This window comes from Daucus carota, chromosome 8 (assembly GCF_001625215.2).
Source record: "Daucus carota subsp. sativus chromosome 8, DH1 v3.0, whole genome shotgun sequence".
NCBI classification, from domain to species: domain Eukaryota; kingdom Viridiplantae; phylum Streptophyta; class Magnoliopsida; order Apiales; family Apiaceae; genus Daucus; species Daucus carota.
Genome location: NC_030388.2, coordinates 2665295 through 2683047, shown reverse-complemented (window position 1 = coordinate 2683047; position 17753 = coordinate 2665295). Strand labels below are relative to the sequence as shown.

Sequence of the window (17753 nt, the reverse complement as noted above, 5' to 3'; positions counted from 1 at the left end):
AGTCTTTTATTCAAAAATTAACATATCCTCAGTTTGTTAAAAAACATTCATGATTAAATTAGCAATTACAATAATTCATAATTAAATAGAAGCTTCATTGTTTTTAAGTATTAGTAAAGTATTATTAATTCAGTTTTTTAAAATCTTTTTATTAATTCAGCTTATTAAAAATAAATGTAAGTTAATTGCTATACACAAGAAAATAAAACATTATATTCTAATATAAGATTGTATGGATTTTATTTTATTTATTTAGTTGAACAAAATTTTTGATGATACTTTTCTTTTGTTCATATATTATTCAATACTAGATTATGTTTATTTTATTATAAGAATATGTATTTAGTATTTATAAACAACTTTGTATCATATTCAATATTTGAATAAGTGATGAAATATTATAATATAATTATTCTTTTTTACACATATCTTTTCATCTTTTGATAATGACTATTTTTATATAAATATGATATATACACACATATATACATACATACAAACATACATACATACATACATATATATATATATATATATATATATATATATATATATTGTATATCGGGTTCGGTCGGGTTTCGGTTTGGTTCGGATTCGAATCGGGTTTCGGCTATTCGGGTCGGTACCAGTTCAGTTGGCCTAAAAACCAAACCCGTACCAAATTCAATCGGTTTTTAAAAATAAAAACCAAACCCGAAACCAAACCATAAAAACCGGGTTCAGTAAAAACCATTCGGGTCGGTTCGGTCGGATATCCGTCGGTTCGGAAAATTTTGCCATCCCTAAATGTGCATAGACATATGAAAATATCCGTATGCACTAGGTGTACATGTACTGTGTATATTCGTGCGCAGGTAAAAGTAAAAGTAGACAACTGAATCCAAATAGTAGATTTAATCACACATGCAAATAAAGTCGGTAAAAATGTCACGATTTCATGATTTCTGAAATGATGGAATAAAAATTCTAAAAGAAAGAGGTAGTAGGAATAATCTGAAATTGAACCAGTTATATATAAATTGTCGGGATTGTTCCATTAATTATTAACGGACAATACTTATGTTTATACACGTTATTTAAGACCTCGAAAGTCATGATTTTCTATATAAAATTTGAAAATGTATAATATATAGCATTTATATAGATTAGAGTCTGGAAATTAATCTAATTAGAACCCTGCAAATATAAGTACCTCACCTAATATATATTATTGGTAAATTTTTAGGCTTTTTTCAAATTTTCATATTTGTTTGAAAACTCCTATGCACTAGCCTAATAATTATAATTGTTATATAAAAGTAGTATAAAAAGTGTCTACTGTAGAAATTCCTCCTGAGCAAGTTAGGGCTTTAGAGTAGATGGATATATTCTGTACAAGAAATGCCAGAAATGTAGGATTAGGTTATAAGACAAAGTAAGCTCACGGTGTATTATTTAACTAACTTTGGGATCATTCAAGGGAATTTCCCCGGTTTGTTTACTCGAAACCCAATGAGAAGCATGAACAATATGAAACAAAATTAACACACTCTTTCATGTCAATATTATTCGATTTCTAAAATAATACGACACACCAAGTTTCAAAGCTGTCTACTCAATAATATACGTATCTTACTACCGTGGATGGAATAGGTTAACGGAGAAATTTAATGACACTCCCACCATCTAAATGAGATGTTTAAATTTGTGTTAGAACACTAAATTTAAACAAATAAGTAAAATAATGATCAAAATATAAGAAAAGTGAGGATATCTATTTATATTTAATGTATAAATGAAGGATAGTTAAATAGGTAGTGGGGTTAGTTATTTTTTATATTATAAATTTTTATTACTATATTTAGTAGGTTTCAATTAAATGTAAAAAGACATCCCAAGAAGGAATGTAAAGAAATTGTTGGGATGACAGGAGTAACAAATTTAGAGGTTGTCCACATAATTAAAAAAAATGAATTTTGAATTTTAAGTTGCATGCTTTGGGCCTGAACTTAGAGTTGTCTTAACATGTAAGATGTGTCGGATCTTATTCCAAGATACATGATATCCTATTTATATAGGAATCAAGTCAATACAATTTTGTTAGGATTTTGCTTTTATTCATACGATTGTTTATGGATGTATTTGAAATAATTTGGTTTTATTATAATCGTATTGGTGTTGGAATATCTTCTGGATTTGAAAAATATCGTTAAGAGATATTGACTATAATTAATTAGAGGTTATTATCATTTTAGAGGAGAAAATGATTAATTCGGTCTTAAGATTAATTATTAATTGATTATTATTGTTAAAAAATTGGGAGATTATTGAGTCTAAAAAAATAAGCGGTAACAAAAATCCGTAGTTCTGTTGTGCAGTCGGATGGAATGTATAACTAAGTATTGTGAATCTTTTGAATTTCCTAAGTCATTAAAACAACTAAAATTGAAAGATTAATAAAAATATGTGGAACATGCAGGTGCCGTATATTATATGTGAAGACACAAGTAAAAAATATGCCTCAAGTAAAAATCGGACATATGTATTTCTCGAGATCGTTCAATAAGTAATATCCTGGAGGGTTCTTTAAAGCAATATCTGAGAGGGTCTCTAAGTTATATTTCGGAGGGTAATCTGAAGCAATATCCGATACGGAGAGTCGTCTTAATAATTTACCGAAAATACGAGCTACCAAGGCATAAAACCTTCTTACCGTTTTAAACTATACTCTTAAAAGGGTAAAGTGGGAGGTAAGATATCCACTGCGCGCCATCTTTCGTTTCTCCATCACACAAAAAGATAGTAAAAAAATAGCACGGACATCCCATTATTCTTCGTATCAAGCAACAGAGACATCACTCTAAACTTCAAAATATTATTACCCCCAACTTATGAGAGTCTTCAAAACTTACCTTTATCTCATGTGGGTCTTCAAAATAATATCACCCTTAGCTTACAAGTGGATAAGAGTCACCCTCCATCATATTTGGATAAAACTTCATCTAGGCTGACAAGAAACACATTCATCGATAATCTGAAGAGAAAGTTCAGTTTGAGTTTTAGATAAGTCTTCAAGTCAGTTTGAATAACTCCTATTATATAGGAACGTGCTTAGTTAGTTTTCTTTAGTACGTGCGTAGTGGTTTGTTTTCTTTAGTTGTTGCTATCACGTCGGGTACGTGAGCTTAGATTTCTCATTCTGTTCTTGTTGAAGGCTATATGTAGCCAAGCTTATTCAATAATAAATCAAGTTATTTCTCAGAGTTGCTTTCATTGGTTTCTAGTTCTCAACATTGTGGTATCAGAGCCCCCACTGGGTTCGATAAAATCGAAGCAACAGTCTTAGAGATTTACTCTTGCAGCAGCAAAGAAGATGACAACCGAAGGGAACTTTGTACAGCCGTCCATTCCTCACTTAGATGGTCATTACGACCATTGGAGTATGTTAATGGAAAATTTCCTTCGTTCTAAAGAGTATTGGGGATTAATAGAGACTGGCTATGTTGAGCCAGAAGGAAAAGAGGAGGCCACGCAAACAGAAGCGCAACGAAAGGCGCTTGCTGAATTGAAGCTCAAAGACATGAAAGTCAAGAACTATCTTTTTCAGGCTATAGATCGAACAATATTGGAGATCATTCTTGCGAAGGACACCTCCAAACAAATCTGGGAGTCAATGAAAAAGAAGTATGAAGGAAGTGCTAGAGTTAAAAGGTCACATCTGCAAGCTCTCCGCAGAGAGTTCGAAAATCTCGAGATGAAATCTGGAGAAGGTGTTTCTGATTATTTTTCTAGATTTCTGGCAGTGGCAAATAAGATGAGAACCCATGGTGAAAAGATGCAAGATGTCATTGTGGTGGAGAAAATTCTCAGATCATTGAGTGAAAAGTTTAACTATGTGGTTTGCTCTATCGAGGAGTCTAAAGATATTAACCAACTCTCCATTGATGAACTGCAGAGCTCTCTTATTGTTCATGAGCAGAAGTTTCAACGTCGTATAGGAGAAGAGCACGCACTCAAAATAACTACTGAAGATAGGGGTAGTACACGAGGACGAGGTCGAAGGGCTTACAGGGGAAGGGGAAGAGGTCGCGCTCGCCAGTTCAACAACAAAGAAGCCGTGGAGTGCTATAAGTGTCACAAACTTGGACACTTTCAATATGAGTGTCCAGGTTGGGACAAGGAAGCAAACTATGCTGAATTAGAAGAAGAAGAAGAAGCATTATTGTTGATGTCATATGTGGAAATGAATAATGCTCGCAGGGGAGATGTCTGGTACTTGGATTCTGGATGTAGCAATCATATGTGTGGTGATAAGAATCTATTTTGCGATCTAAACGAGGAATTCAAGCAGAATGTAAAACTCGGAAATAACACATGTATGGTTGTGTTAGGGAAAGGTAGCGTGAAGCTGACACTAAGTGGCATTACACATGTTGTTCGTGAAGTATTCTTTGTGCCAGAATTAAAAAACAATCTTCTTAGCATTGGTCAACTACATGAACGGGGACTGACAATTGTGATTCAACATGGAAAGCTTAAAGTCTATCATCCAGAGAAGGGGCTTATCATACAGACCAGAATGACAACAAATCGAATGTTTATGTTGTGTTCAAGCTCACCATCTCCAAAGCCAGATTGCTTATACACCTCTGCAGATGATTTGGCACACTTATGGCATTGTCGCTATGGACATCTCAGCTACAAAGGATTAAGGATACTTTAGTTCAAGAATATGGTGCAAGGGATACCTCAGTTTAAGAGTCCGTCAACTGTATGTACTCACTGCATGGTTGGGAAGCAACACCGAGATCTAATCCCAAAGAAAAACAACTAGAGGGCCACAGAGAAGCTCCAACTTATTCATGCAGATCTTTGTGGACCAATTTCTCCCATCTCCAACAGCAAAAAAAGGTACATTATATGCTTCATTGATGATCTTCCTAGAAATGCATGGACTTATTTTTTGGAAGAAAAATCTGATGCATTGAGCATGTTTAAACGTTTTAAGACTCTTGTTGAGAAAGAAGTGGAAAAATCTATAAAATGTTTGAGAACAGATCGAGGAGGAGAGTTTACATCAATTGAGTTCAATGAATTTTGCATGGAGCATGGCATTAAAAGGCAATTAACGGCTGCATATACTCCACAACAAAACGGAGTAGCTGAAAGGAAAAATCGAACGGTGATGAACATGGTTCGATGTATGCTGTCAGAAAAGGGGATTCCCAAATCGTTTTGGCCAGAAGCAGTAAACTAGACAATATATGTTCTGAATCGAAGTCCTACATTGGTCGTAAGAAATCAAACACCAGAGCAAGCTTGGAGTGGAATTAAACCTTCAGTTGAGCATTTCAGAGTCTTTGGATGTGTGGCACATGTGCATATTCCTGATGTAAAACGAACAAAGTTAGATGCAAAAAGCTCTCTTTGTGTATTACTGGGAATTTGTGAGAAGACTAAGGCATACAGACTCTATGATCCGGTTGCAAAAAAGATCGTAATTAGCAGGGATGTTGTATTTGAGGAAGACAAGTCTTGGAATTGGGATGCTAGTTACCAGGAACATGTAGCGGTTAACTTGGAATGTGAAGATGAAGGAAATGATGCCAGAAATAATGAGGTTGTGAGAGAGGCAGAAGAAGTCAATGAAGAACCAGTTGGTAGCCCTCCGACTGATGAAGCAGAACGTATGAGAAGGCCTCCAAGATGGATGAAAGATTATGTAAGTGGAGAGGGGCTTTCAGAAGATGAAGGTACAGATGCTAACTTTGCTCTCTATGCTTCAGCAGATCCCATATTTTTTGAAGAAGCAGTAAATCATGACAACTGGAGGATAGCTATGGATACAGAAATGAAGGCTATTGGAAAAAACAACACATGGGAGCTCACTGATCTGCCTTCATATGCAAAAAGTATCGGAGTGAAGTGGGTCTATAAGACTAAGCTCAAGGAGAATGGTGAAGTGGACAAACATAAGGCACGCTTGGTAGCAAAGGGGTACGTCCAACAAGAAGGGATTGATTACACAGAAGTGTTTGCGCCGGTTGCGAGAATGGATACTGTTAGAATGATTGTGCCTTTAGCTGCTCAAAAAGGATGGTCTCTCTATCAACTTGACGTAAAGTCCGCTTTTCTGCATGGGGAACTTAACGAAAAAGTGTACGTCGATCAGCCTAGAGGTTATGAGCTGAAGGACCATCCACATAAAGTATATAGGCTGAGGAAAGCTCTTTATGGACTGAAACAGGCTCCACGAGCTTGGTTCAGTCGTATTGAATCACATTTTATAAGGGAGGGGTTCGAGAAATGTCACAGCGAGCATACTTTGTTCACTAAAACAAAGGAGGGAGGTAAGATTCTCATTGTTAGTTTATACGTTGATGATTTAATATTTACTGGCAATGATGAAGTGATGTTTGCGGAATTCAAAAGTTCCATGTTGAGAGAGTTTGATATGACAGATTTGGGTAAAATGAGGTTTTTTCTGGGTATAGAAGTGTTGCAGAGTTCAGATGGGATATATATTTGCCAGAAAAAATATGCTTCAGAATTTTAAAGAGATTCAAGATGGAGAACAGCAATCCAGTCCGTAATCTTATTGTTCCAGGTTGTAAACTTTTTAAAGATGAAAATGGGGTTAGAGTTGACGACACTTTATTCAAGCAAATGGTAGGATTCCTTATGTATTTAACGACTACGAGACCAGACTTGATGTATGCAGTAAGCTTGATCAGCAGGTACATGGCTAAACCAACTGAGTTGCACTTATCGGCGGCTAAAAGAATACTTAGGTACTTGAAAGGAACTACTGGACTTGATATTTTCTACAAGAAGGGAGGGAAATGTGAAGGTCTCATTGGCTATACAGATAGCGACTACGCGGGAGACATAGAAGACAGAAAAAGTACGTCCGGCTATGTTTTCATGTTGGGATCTGGAGCTCTTGCATGGTCATCAAAGAAACAGCCTATAGTTACATTGTCAACTACTGAAGCAGAGTTTGTCGCTGCAGCTTCTTGTGCTAGCCAAGCTATCTGGATGAGGAGGATATATGAAAAGCTGAGTATGGAGGAAAGTAGGTGCGTATTAATTCTCTGTGATAATAGTTCTACAATCAAATTGTCAAGAAATCCTGTATTGCATGGCCGAAGCAAGCACATTGATGTGCATTTCCATTTTCTTCGTGATCTTACACAAGAAGAAGTAGTTGCATTGGTTTATTGCGGAACCGAAGATCAGCTGGCAGATGGGATGACAAAGCCAACTACAGTTGATGCTTTTGAAAGGTCTCGAAATCAGTTAGGGGAGTTTGTGAAGTTCCTGAATTAAACTAGTTTCAGCCAAGAACTAGTTTAAGGGAGGGAATGAAGAGAAAGTTCAGTTTGAGTTTTAGATAAGTCTTCTAGTCAGTTTGAATAACTCCTATTATATAGGAACGTGCTTAGTTAGTTTTCTTTAGTACGTGCGTAGTGGTTTGTTTTCTTTAGTTGTTGCTATCACGTCGGGTACCTGAGCTTAGATTTCTCATTCTGTTCTTGTTGAAGGCTATATGTAGCCAAGCTTATTCAATAATAAATCAAGTTATTTCTCAGAGTTGCTTTCATTGATTTCTAGTTCTCAACAAAATCGACATCTAACTTGAAAAATTTTCAATTCATCTAGACTGATAAGAAAAAAGCCTGTTATGAGCATTAACTATTTAAGCAGGTGAGCATCGCCCGTTACCTTAATTGAAAAATATTTAATCAATTTATGCTGATAGAATCGTCTATTAGCGTTAAACATCCAAGTACTTAAGCGTTTTCCATCACCTACTTTAAAAAATGAGGAAAAAATTAATTAATTTAGAGCTTTTTAAAATTAAAAATAGAACTTAGTTGGAAAAGAGGGAAGAGGTAAACAGATTTTGTAGGGGGTTGGATTTGCATTGTCCATAGATTCTTACTTGATTAATTACTTAAATCTTTTTGTGAAATAATTAATTAAATACTATGTTTGGATAATTAAAATAAGTAAATATTTGATTTGTTTAACTAATTTAGGATTTATTTGAAAATAACTAATTTAGGATTAATTTAGAGAAGTTGTTAAAGTAAATTTATTTATTAATTCATAGATTTTTATACGTTATAATTAATTTTATAAAATACAATAACATCCACATCTATCTAATAATTTGGATCTCAAGATGTTTAAGTTAATTTTTATTTTTCAATCACTTTCAGTTTAAACAGGCTCTGAAATAAGCTATAAATTTATTCTTTACTATTCTTAAGTGATTAATGACACTGTTTTAGTTTTACCAAGTGGGACTGCCTAAAGACTTTTGGAACTTTTAATTGACTTTATACTAATAATATAATCTTTGTCTTGATCATTGTTCATCAGATTTAAGCTGAGGACAGCGATAGTCAAGCTAACAACGATTATTTTGCACAAAATTAATCCTGCAGGTGATAATATATATATATATATTAGAGTAATAAAAATTAATCTTGCAGGTGATAATATATAATAATTCATATGTTTATTTATGTCCTGTTCTTCAAGTAGAATATGTTGGGGAACTCCAATAATTGGACTTTGTGAAATCAACCCTACTACAAAAGCTGTATACATATGCATGCTCTCCTACATGCATGTGTTGGTATAACTCTACGGATCGAGATATTTGTATAGTAAGATTGATATGCGAGAGTGTGTTTAATTTTAGATCAATATTATAAATTAAATATTTAATAAATTTATGTTGTTATTCAAGAATTTACATGTGTGAAAGTCATTTTCTTCATTTCACTTATTTTATTCATAATTAAAATTTCCATCTTCTTATATAACTATACTAAACAAATTGAACGATATCAAAATTTAATTATAATATATAATCGATGCACCGATGCAATGCGTAGTCGAATCAATTAAATTATCTGGTATGACCTAAATATTTGCGCGAGTGCGTATAAAAACTACTACTATTTTAATGTTCATCTGTGCGTGTGAGGAATTGAAGGAATATTATACGATGCGAAACGGGACAAAGAGGAGGGTTTTATTTATCGGTAGAAGATGGAAAAAACAGACAAGAAAATGATAAATAAGGAATTAAAAGAAGAGGAATAAAGAGAGGAAAAGACAAGGAGACTCCGACAAAGATTTTGGCAGTATGGACCAGACATCCCATTCCTAGCTAGCTAGCCACACCTTCAATAAATCCTCACTCACCCCCAAATATTATTTCCATTTTTCTTGTCACTCTCTTCTAGATTTAAGCCTTTCTTTGTCTCTTTGCTCATACTTTAATACTTTGGTTGGTTCTAAGGAATGTTTTGTCATCAAATTATTCTTTAATTTTTTGTTTTTAGACTAAATTATTGGATCTTCAATAATTAAGAGGAAATGCTTTTTTATATAACGAATATGACTTATAGTCTTAGAAATTAGTATTTGTTTTAAGAAATTCCGGACTGAGTCAGGATCAAACTCAGGACATGAGACGATAATTAAGGATAAACTTTTCTCCGGTGAGCTATCCAACCGTGCTCAACAGGACATGTTCTTGTTCTAATAACATTATAATTATTTTGAATCTCGACGAGCTCTTGTTCTCATAATATTTTTTTCAAAATTATACAAAACTTTGAGATTTCAAATTTTATTTGAAAAAGACGGATATGTTAGTCATGTATTATCATCAAAATATTCTTTAAATTTTAATTTCAAGAGTTAATCTTTTAAACTCGAGCAATGTTTTAATATGTATGTATATCTCTCACTTTTCTGTGAGATTTCAAACTGTTTATGTAACATCCCACATCGGTTAGATAAAGAAGTATTTGGGCCTTTATAAGCACAAGCAAATAACTAATTTATACCAATTTGCTAGCACTTTTGGGCCGACCTGTGGTGGGTTGTTGGTAGGGGTGTAAACGAGCCGAGCCGAGTTGAACACTACCAGGCTCGGTTCGAGCTCGACTGAAAAGTTCGGGGCTCGAGCTCGAATTCGAGTTCGACCGAGCCTTTAATTTCAAGTTCGAAGCTCGGCTCGTAAATAGTTCGATAAGCTCGAGTTCGGCTTGAAAGCTCGAATCGAGTTACCAAATATTGACAAAAACTCGAAATATGATCGGTTCGACTCGAGTTCGATTCGATTAAATATATAAATTATAAATAAAATATTGAATATATTTGTAAAAATATATTTATAATAAAAAATTAAAAAATAATAGAGGCTCGATAAGGCTCGCGAACCTTACGAGCCGAGTAATTTGAAGCTCGAGCTCGGCTCGGTAAAACATTCGAATAGCTCGAGCTCGAGCTCGGCTCGATTATTACCGAATCAAATTCGAATATTTTCCGAGCCGAACTCGAGTAGCTCACGAATAGTTTGGTTTGTTTACACCCCTAGTTGTTGGATCCGGTATGCATCTAGTTGCGGGCTTGGGATGTTATAAATGGGCAACTAGATGCATACCGGATCCAACAACCCACCACAGGTCGGCCCAAAAGTGCTAACAAATTGGTATACATTAGTTATTTGTTTGTGCTTATAAAAGCCCAAATACTCTTTTATCTAACCGATGTGGGATGTTACAGTTTAAGTTCCTTAAAACATAAAAAAGATAAACGAATACGTTTATTATGAAAATATGTATAAACTCTGAACGTAAATTAGGTGTCGAGAGAGTACCAGGTTATAGATACCATACATTTGATCGAATACATGTATATATGTGTACTTACAAAGACAAAAACACCCTTGAATCCTCGAAACAAGTTGCTGAGCAGAGTGGGTCAGGATTGACTCTTACAGTTGCATTATCTAAACGAGTGAAGTAGTACTCCTTTATTGAACTAACTAGGAGTTGGCTGTCATGCCAAACACTAACTTCATGTTGGTAAACGGATCATTCTCTTATATGCATGTTTTATTCTCAAGAATTCCAAAACCCTAGATTTTGACCCCTTGAAGTCTGTGTTTACTAGTACTATTTCTCTGATCATTCTCTGCACCCTAATGGATTTTTTAACCTAAATATCTGCCCTCACAAGACTGTCAATATTTTGTAAATTTGCTGCCTTACTTAAATCATTTCCAAACCCATAATTACCTTCTAAAAACAATAAATTAACTTGACAAGCAGGGACGCAACTGTGACGTACTCCCACAATGTAATTAATTTTGGGAGACGTTTTGGATGGCAGATCAGGACGGGAATCAGGAATGGGAATGAGCCGTACGTATTAATATGAAGGGTATAAAAATGAGTATCCCAGGAGTGTCTAAGAAACGGTTTACCCATCAAAATGGCTAATCAAAACATCAACACATGATTTTGAGATTCTGATTACCATTAACTAGATTCATTAATCATGAACCAAACACCCCTTAATAATTACGAGTTTGTGTTTTTACAAGACTCGAACCATCGACCTTGAGTTGCGTAAACCCGGAAGAGGAGGTATCTAAACTTATTTATATACTTTTTATTCAATTTTGGTAATTAAATTTACTGAGAGAATTGCTACTACCTTTCCGGCCCTACTTTATTGATAAAGCAAAAGCAGGAGAAAAGCAGAAGGAAAAAAAAAAGTAAACAAATAAAAATATAAAAAAGAGGAAAGGAAAGGAAAAAAAAAAAAGCTAATAAAGAAAGGAGAGAAAGAGAAAGGGAGCCATAGCTAGCTAGCAGATAGGACACAAAGACAAAGGTATCATCAAAACCTATGATTTCAAAATCCTCATCTCTCTCTCTCTTCACAAAACTTGAGCTTCTAACTCTACTTAATCAAACCTTAGAACTCTCATCTCCAAGCTCCTAAAAGGAAATCTTATTTTCCAGCTTCCGAGTAATTTGAAACTCGAGCTCAGCCAAAAAACAAGAAGTTTAGTGCTAGAAGAACGAGATCGAGATTATTAAGATTATGAATAGAGGAGTGCTACAAAGCGCACCGGTTCAACAAGTGATGGCGGCCGGAAGCCCTAACTGGTGGAACATCAATAACATGAGGCCGGTGCCTCAACCCCCTCAAGGTTCTGCTCCTTTTTTTTCTCCTCCTCAGTACGCGCCGCCTTGGCAGGATAACAACCAGGAAGCTCCGGAGTCATGGAGCCAGCTAGTCATGTAACTAAATCTCTCTCGATTTCTCGATCTTTAGGTTTATAAATTGATACTCCCTCGGTTTCACAATACATGTCCACCTTAGAGAAAAATTTTGTTTCAAAATACTTGTTCACTATAACTTTCAATATATGTTTATATTTCCAAAATCAACTCTCCTTCACATATTTCTAATTTATATTTCCAAGATCAACCATATTTCACATATTATGTTCAGTTAAAGACTTAATACAATTTTTTTTGTCAAAATTCACTTTTCTTAAACTGTGTGATTTTTGAAAGTCGACATTTAATTTGGAACAGAGAGAATAACTTCTTTGGTCGGAGCTGTACTAAATTGATTGATCTTGTTCTCTAATATTTTATACACAGGGGAGGACTTGCGGATGAAGAAGAGAAGTCCGGGGTGAGCCATCTGCAGCATGTGTTGAAATTGGACAAGTGGGAAGAACAATTGTTGCAGCAGCATCATCAACAGCAGCAGCAACAACAGCAACAGGCGGTTACAATAGGTTCAATTAGTTCTCTTCACGGCGATATTAAACGGGAGAACTCATCAAACAGCTATCATATGTTTGGAAGTGAAAATAATATGAATGCACAGTTTCAAGCAGCAATTGAGCCTACTTGGCCTCAACTGATGCCGGTTTCGTCTCCGAAATCTTGTGTTACTAGCTTAGGCAGCAACATGCTTGATTTCTCTAATAGTAAGGCTGATGGAAGACATCTTCAACCAGATCGTTCCTCCGAGGTATTCATTAGGGTTTCATTTGTCTAATGGTACATATATATAGCGTAAGCTAATCGTTTACTGGATTATATAGAAATCGGTAGTTAAATCTAGCAGCTCATTATTTATATATTCAAGCCGTTTTAAAGGTGACCGAGTAACTAGAATTATTGTTTCTTTGATCTACTTGATTATGTGAAGAGCCACAGCACATCCATAGGAGGGGCAGCAAAGAAAGCTAGAGTTCAACCTTCTTCTTCAGCATCTCAGCCTACCTTCAAAGTAATCTCTCTCTCTCTCTCTCTCTCTCTCTCTCTCTCTCTCTCTCTCTCTCTCTCTCTCTCTCTCTCTCTCTCTCTCTCCCTCCCTCCCTCCCTCTCTCTCTCCCTCTCTCTCTCCCTCTCTCCCTCTCTCTCTCCCTCTCTCCCTCTCCCTCCCTCTCGCTCTCCCTCTCCCTCTCCCTCTCTCTCTCTCTCTCTCTCTCTCTCTCTCCCTCCCTCCCTGTCTCTCTCCCTCTCCCTCTCTCTCTCCCTCCCCCCCTCTCTCTACCAAATTATATTTTGGATGTAACCGAATGTCTTTCTTGATTGTCCATTTCTTAAGCTTGATGATCCTATACATATATTATCTATCCTCACCACTCTCTTAATATTACATCCACAAAAAAGTGAAACCATCCGAAAATTAAAAAAAGTAAAGCAAGTTGTCATCCAATATTTCTCCTTTATATATCATCTTTTTCATTAGTGAATTGTAATGTGAAATTAAGCAGGTGAGGAAGGAAAAGTTAGGAGACAGAATTACCGCTCTTCACCAGATGGTTTCCCCATTCGGAAAGGTAACTAATTAAATTTATCTGGTATATAATAATACAGTATCACTTATTTCTTCTAATTACTACTACTTTAACATTTAATAATTCACCTAGGGCTTGATATTGATTTGATTGTAATTCTTTTGTTAAATTAAAATACTTTTTGCAGACTGACACAGCTTCAGTTTTGTTAGAAGCAATTGGGTACATAAGATTCCTTCAGAGTCAAATTGAGGTGATGTTATATGTATTGTTTTTCACAAACTACCATGTAATGACTGAAAATATTTACTTTAATACAATAAATAATGTTTAAATATAGAACTCTCGACATCCCGTAAAGAGGAGGTGTTTGTTTAGTTTTGAACTGAAAATATTCTTTCATATGCATTCTCCCCCCTTAAATTGTGCAGGCCCTTAGCTTGCCGTACCTGGGCAGTGGATCAGGAACTAACATGAGGCAGCAGCACCAACATTCTGTAAGCTCTCAAAATGAAGTACACTTTTATTTTATCTATATCACATCTCCCCATGCAAAATCAGCATGCTCTATCTCCATTACAATATTTTTTGATTCTCTCCATTCTCTTTAAATAGCTACTGCAGACTACCTGCAAAGTAGAATATCGAAAATTTAAAAATCAAATAATCTCATCAAATAAATAATTTATTACCTACTATTTATTTTACTTTCATAACTAAATAATCATGTTTGGGATATTTATTTTTCGAGATTTAACTGTGTTAATTATGCAGGTTCAAGGGGAGAGGAATTGTTTATTTCCGGATGACCCTGGTCAGGTATTACTTTTTAAATAAATACATGCTTTATTGGATCCATTACCATTTAAAAGACATGCACACCAAATGTGGTTAGCTGATAGCTAGCTTGTACTTGTACAAATTCAAAAAGCTTTAAAGCTTACTGTCTACTCACTGTAAAGAAAATATGAAAGCGCAAATGTGGCTCCAGCTTTATAAGCACTTTAATACATTTTATATGAAAAAATATTAAAATTACGTACACTAAAGTTGGTCCTTTTAAATCTACCGATCAATTTGCTAATTCATTTTTCGGATTTTTGATTTCGTTCAGCTGCTGAATGATAATAACGGCCTCAAGAGGAAAACCGCTCCAGATCAGGTACTTGATATATATGAAAAAGGCTAGAGGCACAAAATTGATAATTAATATGTTTCTCAAATGAAATTGGCACTCCTTCCTCGCTCTGTCACATTTTAAGTGATATTTAACTTTTTGACACGTATATTGAGCCGTGAAATACAATATCTACTATACTCAATAAAAATTTCAGTTCTTATCAAAAAAACGTTTAGATAAATCAAAAAAAGTTTAGATTCTGAATTGAATCTACTTTTATTTGATATAAATTTTATAAAGAATAATCATATTTAGATGTGATTTTTTAACCACTTAAAATAAGTGTAAAAAAATAAAAATCAGTTAAAATGGGACGGAGGGAGTAGATAGTAATTAAACGTTTTATTTGAAAATAATTTTTTTACCAAATGTTGCAAAAGCTCTTTGTCCTAATTTTATGTATCTTACTTCATTTGCTCATTCAAATTTTGTTGACATTGCTTCTAGCAGAAACCAGATGAAGAGACAAAGAAGGACCTAAAGAGCAGAGGGTTGTGCCTTGTTCCAGTATCATGCACACTCCAAGTCGAGAGTGACAATGGAGCTGATTATTGGGGTCCTGCAGCTCTCGGAGGCGGCGGTTTCCATTGAATCAAGGCCATGGCAGCCCTGCTAGGAAAATCAACTAAGAAGCTAAAATATAGCCAGAGATTGACGATATAACATCACGAGCAGTCACTCTGCTGACAATTTTAAGGCTGATTGCTCATGATGCTATGCCTGCAATCTTTCATGAATATCTCGTTGTTTATTAAGTGTGTTAGTTGCTATTTACTATATATATTTCCAGGCCCCTTGGAGCTCTCTAATCAACTTTAGATGATCAAGCTTAAATTCTTGATTACATGTATCTATAGTTTTAGAGGTACCTATTCTTCAGCATACCAGTCCACCTGCCTGCATCTGATCTTTTCATGCATGTTTATAATATCTTAACAATATGGATTTTTAGGATCGTGCCTGTATAGTTCAGATTGCCGCTGGATTTTCATCACAGAACTGTTATATTTTATAAAATAATCTTCATAAAAAACATTCGAATTCATTAATTACCTTAAAATTTTGTGAACACTGAATAAATATTCATATATTTTAGGAATTTTTTATAAATAACCAAGTTTAAAAGAATATTTACAAAAATATTGTCACTTTTTAAAACAACTTGCAAAAATTACTGGGGTGTAGATCCTCACAGTCACATTAATTAATAATATGACTCTCACAGTCACGTTGCATTAAAATAACCCCGAATATCACAGCAAAACGTAATTCATTCAGCATTTAGACTGACACGCCAATTCGGTTGGCGTTTTCAATCACTCAGCATTCAGTTTAGTTGGGCTGGGCCTTTTCAATTTGCAAACGTTAATTCATGCTACGCTCAACTTCTAAAACATGAGTTAATCTCACGTTTTTAACTTCTGCAAGAAGGTTGCTCCACATCATCCACTTTCCCTCTTCTCGATAGACTTAACTTGTATTGTCATTTTCTCGTTAAAATATTCTAAAGTCTAAATTAATCATTTTAAAACCTAATTTGTGAATCCTAAAATATTAACAATTGTTAATTTACATTTTAATTATTTATTTATTAGACTGGTTCCTCGGCTTTAGGACCTCGCGGCAAAGCCTCGAATTAAATTAGGGTTTAGGTCCTAAACCCTAACCATTAGTCAATTTAATTTCAAGTATAAATTAATCATTTTAAAACCCAAATATGAACCCTAAAAGATTAACGACTGTTAATTTACGTTTCAATTATTATTTTATTAGACTGGTTCCTCGGCTATAGGGTCGGCCCTAAAGCTTCAAATAAACCCTCAATCCTAAACCCTAACCATTAGTCAATTTAATTTCAGGTATAAATTAATCATTCTAAAACTCAAATATGAACCCTGCAATGTTAATTTACGTTATAATTGTTAATTTATTATTGATTACCCATTTTTATATATATTTTATAGTTCAAAACGTAACTTTAAGTTGTGTTTTGGGTGTAAAACGCAATTTTAATATGAGTTATCAATATTATTTTTAAAAAAGAAAAAATAATAATCAAAAGTGTCCAACACAAGTCTATCTTGCGTTTTGAATGTTGTTTAATAACGTTACACGATGTGCCGTCTTCAAATGATAGGCCGGGGCCATTTTTTCGAGTTATGTTATTTCGGGCATTTTAACTCTAAATTTGACATTGGGACCTTTTCTCAAAATACTATGTTCGTGAAAATATTTGCAAAAATACGGTGGTTGCATATGCAACTATACCTGCAACTGCTAGCAACCATATCAGTGATGGGCATTTACCCCGCCCTGCTCGATCCCGATCCGATCCCCGCCCCATTCGGGTCGGGGATTCGGGGAATTTTTCGTGGGAGGGGAGCGGGGAAGATTTTATAAAAAATTCGGGGATCGGGGCGGGGGCGGGGTTTCGTGTCTCCCCGCCCCGATCTTTGACCCCGATTGTATATATTGTAAAAAAATAATTTTTTATATGTAAATAATAATATATTTATATATATATATATATATTATACTAAATTTATTATTAAAAATAGATATCTTTTATAATATTATTAAAATTTAAAAAAATAATCTTAATTTTTATTGATCGATTATTATTATATTGCAATATAATATATTTAATAATTTTAAAATTGTCGTTTATTTATATTATAAATCAATTTTAATATGATTTGATGTTATAAATATGAGATAATATTATTTTATTAGTATATTATGAGTTAGTAGTTTGTTTTTTAATTGAAAGAGTATATTATATATTATAAAATTATTATTTTTTATTAAAAACTAAAATTCCCCAAATCCCCGCGGGGATCCCCGTTCCCCGTTCGGGGCGGGGATCGGGGAGGAAAAGAATCCCCGTTCGGGGTTCGGGGCGGGGTTGGGGATAGGTATTGAATTCGGGGATCGGGGGCGGGGATAGCA

At 34.6% G+C, this 17753-nt stretch overlaps 1 protein-coding gene across 1 annotated transcript; it reads left to right on the top strand.

Annotated features, from left to right (window-relative positions):
• Positions 1-11654: 11654 nt before the first annotated feature.
• Positions 11655-15686, top strand: LOC108197116 (transcription factor bHLH68). Its single transcript, XM_017364627.2, has 9 exons — positions 11655-12101; positions 12471-12849; positions 13030-13110; positions 13601-13666; positions 13812-13877; positions 14056-14121; positions 14399-14443; positions 14739-14786; positions 15255-15686. The coding sequence occupies exons 1-9, from the start codon at positions 11902-11904 to the stop codon at positions 15393-15395; spliced, it is 1092 nt and encodes a 363-aa protein (XP_017220116.1). The 5' UTR covers positions 11655-11901; the 3' UTR covers positions 15396-15686.
• The last annotated feature ends 2067 nt before the right edge of the window (positions 15687-17753 follow it).

What these genes read in the sequence shown, in the direction of transcription:
- LOC108197116 (XM_017364627.2), top strand. Translation starts at nt 11,902, where the DNA reads ATGAATAGAGGAGTGCTACAAAGCGCACCGGTTCAACAAGTGATGGCG. An exon ending in GGCAGCAGCACCAACATTCT is followed by an intron (nt 14,122 to 14,398) that starts GTAAGCTCTCAA and finishes TTAATTATGCAG; the next exon opens with GTTCAAGGGGAGAGGAATTG. An exon ending in TTCCGGATGACCCTGGTCAG is followed by an intron (nt 14,444 to 14,738) that starts GTATTACTTTTT and finishes GATTTCGTTCAG; the next exon opens with CTGCTGAATGATAATAACGG.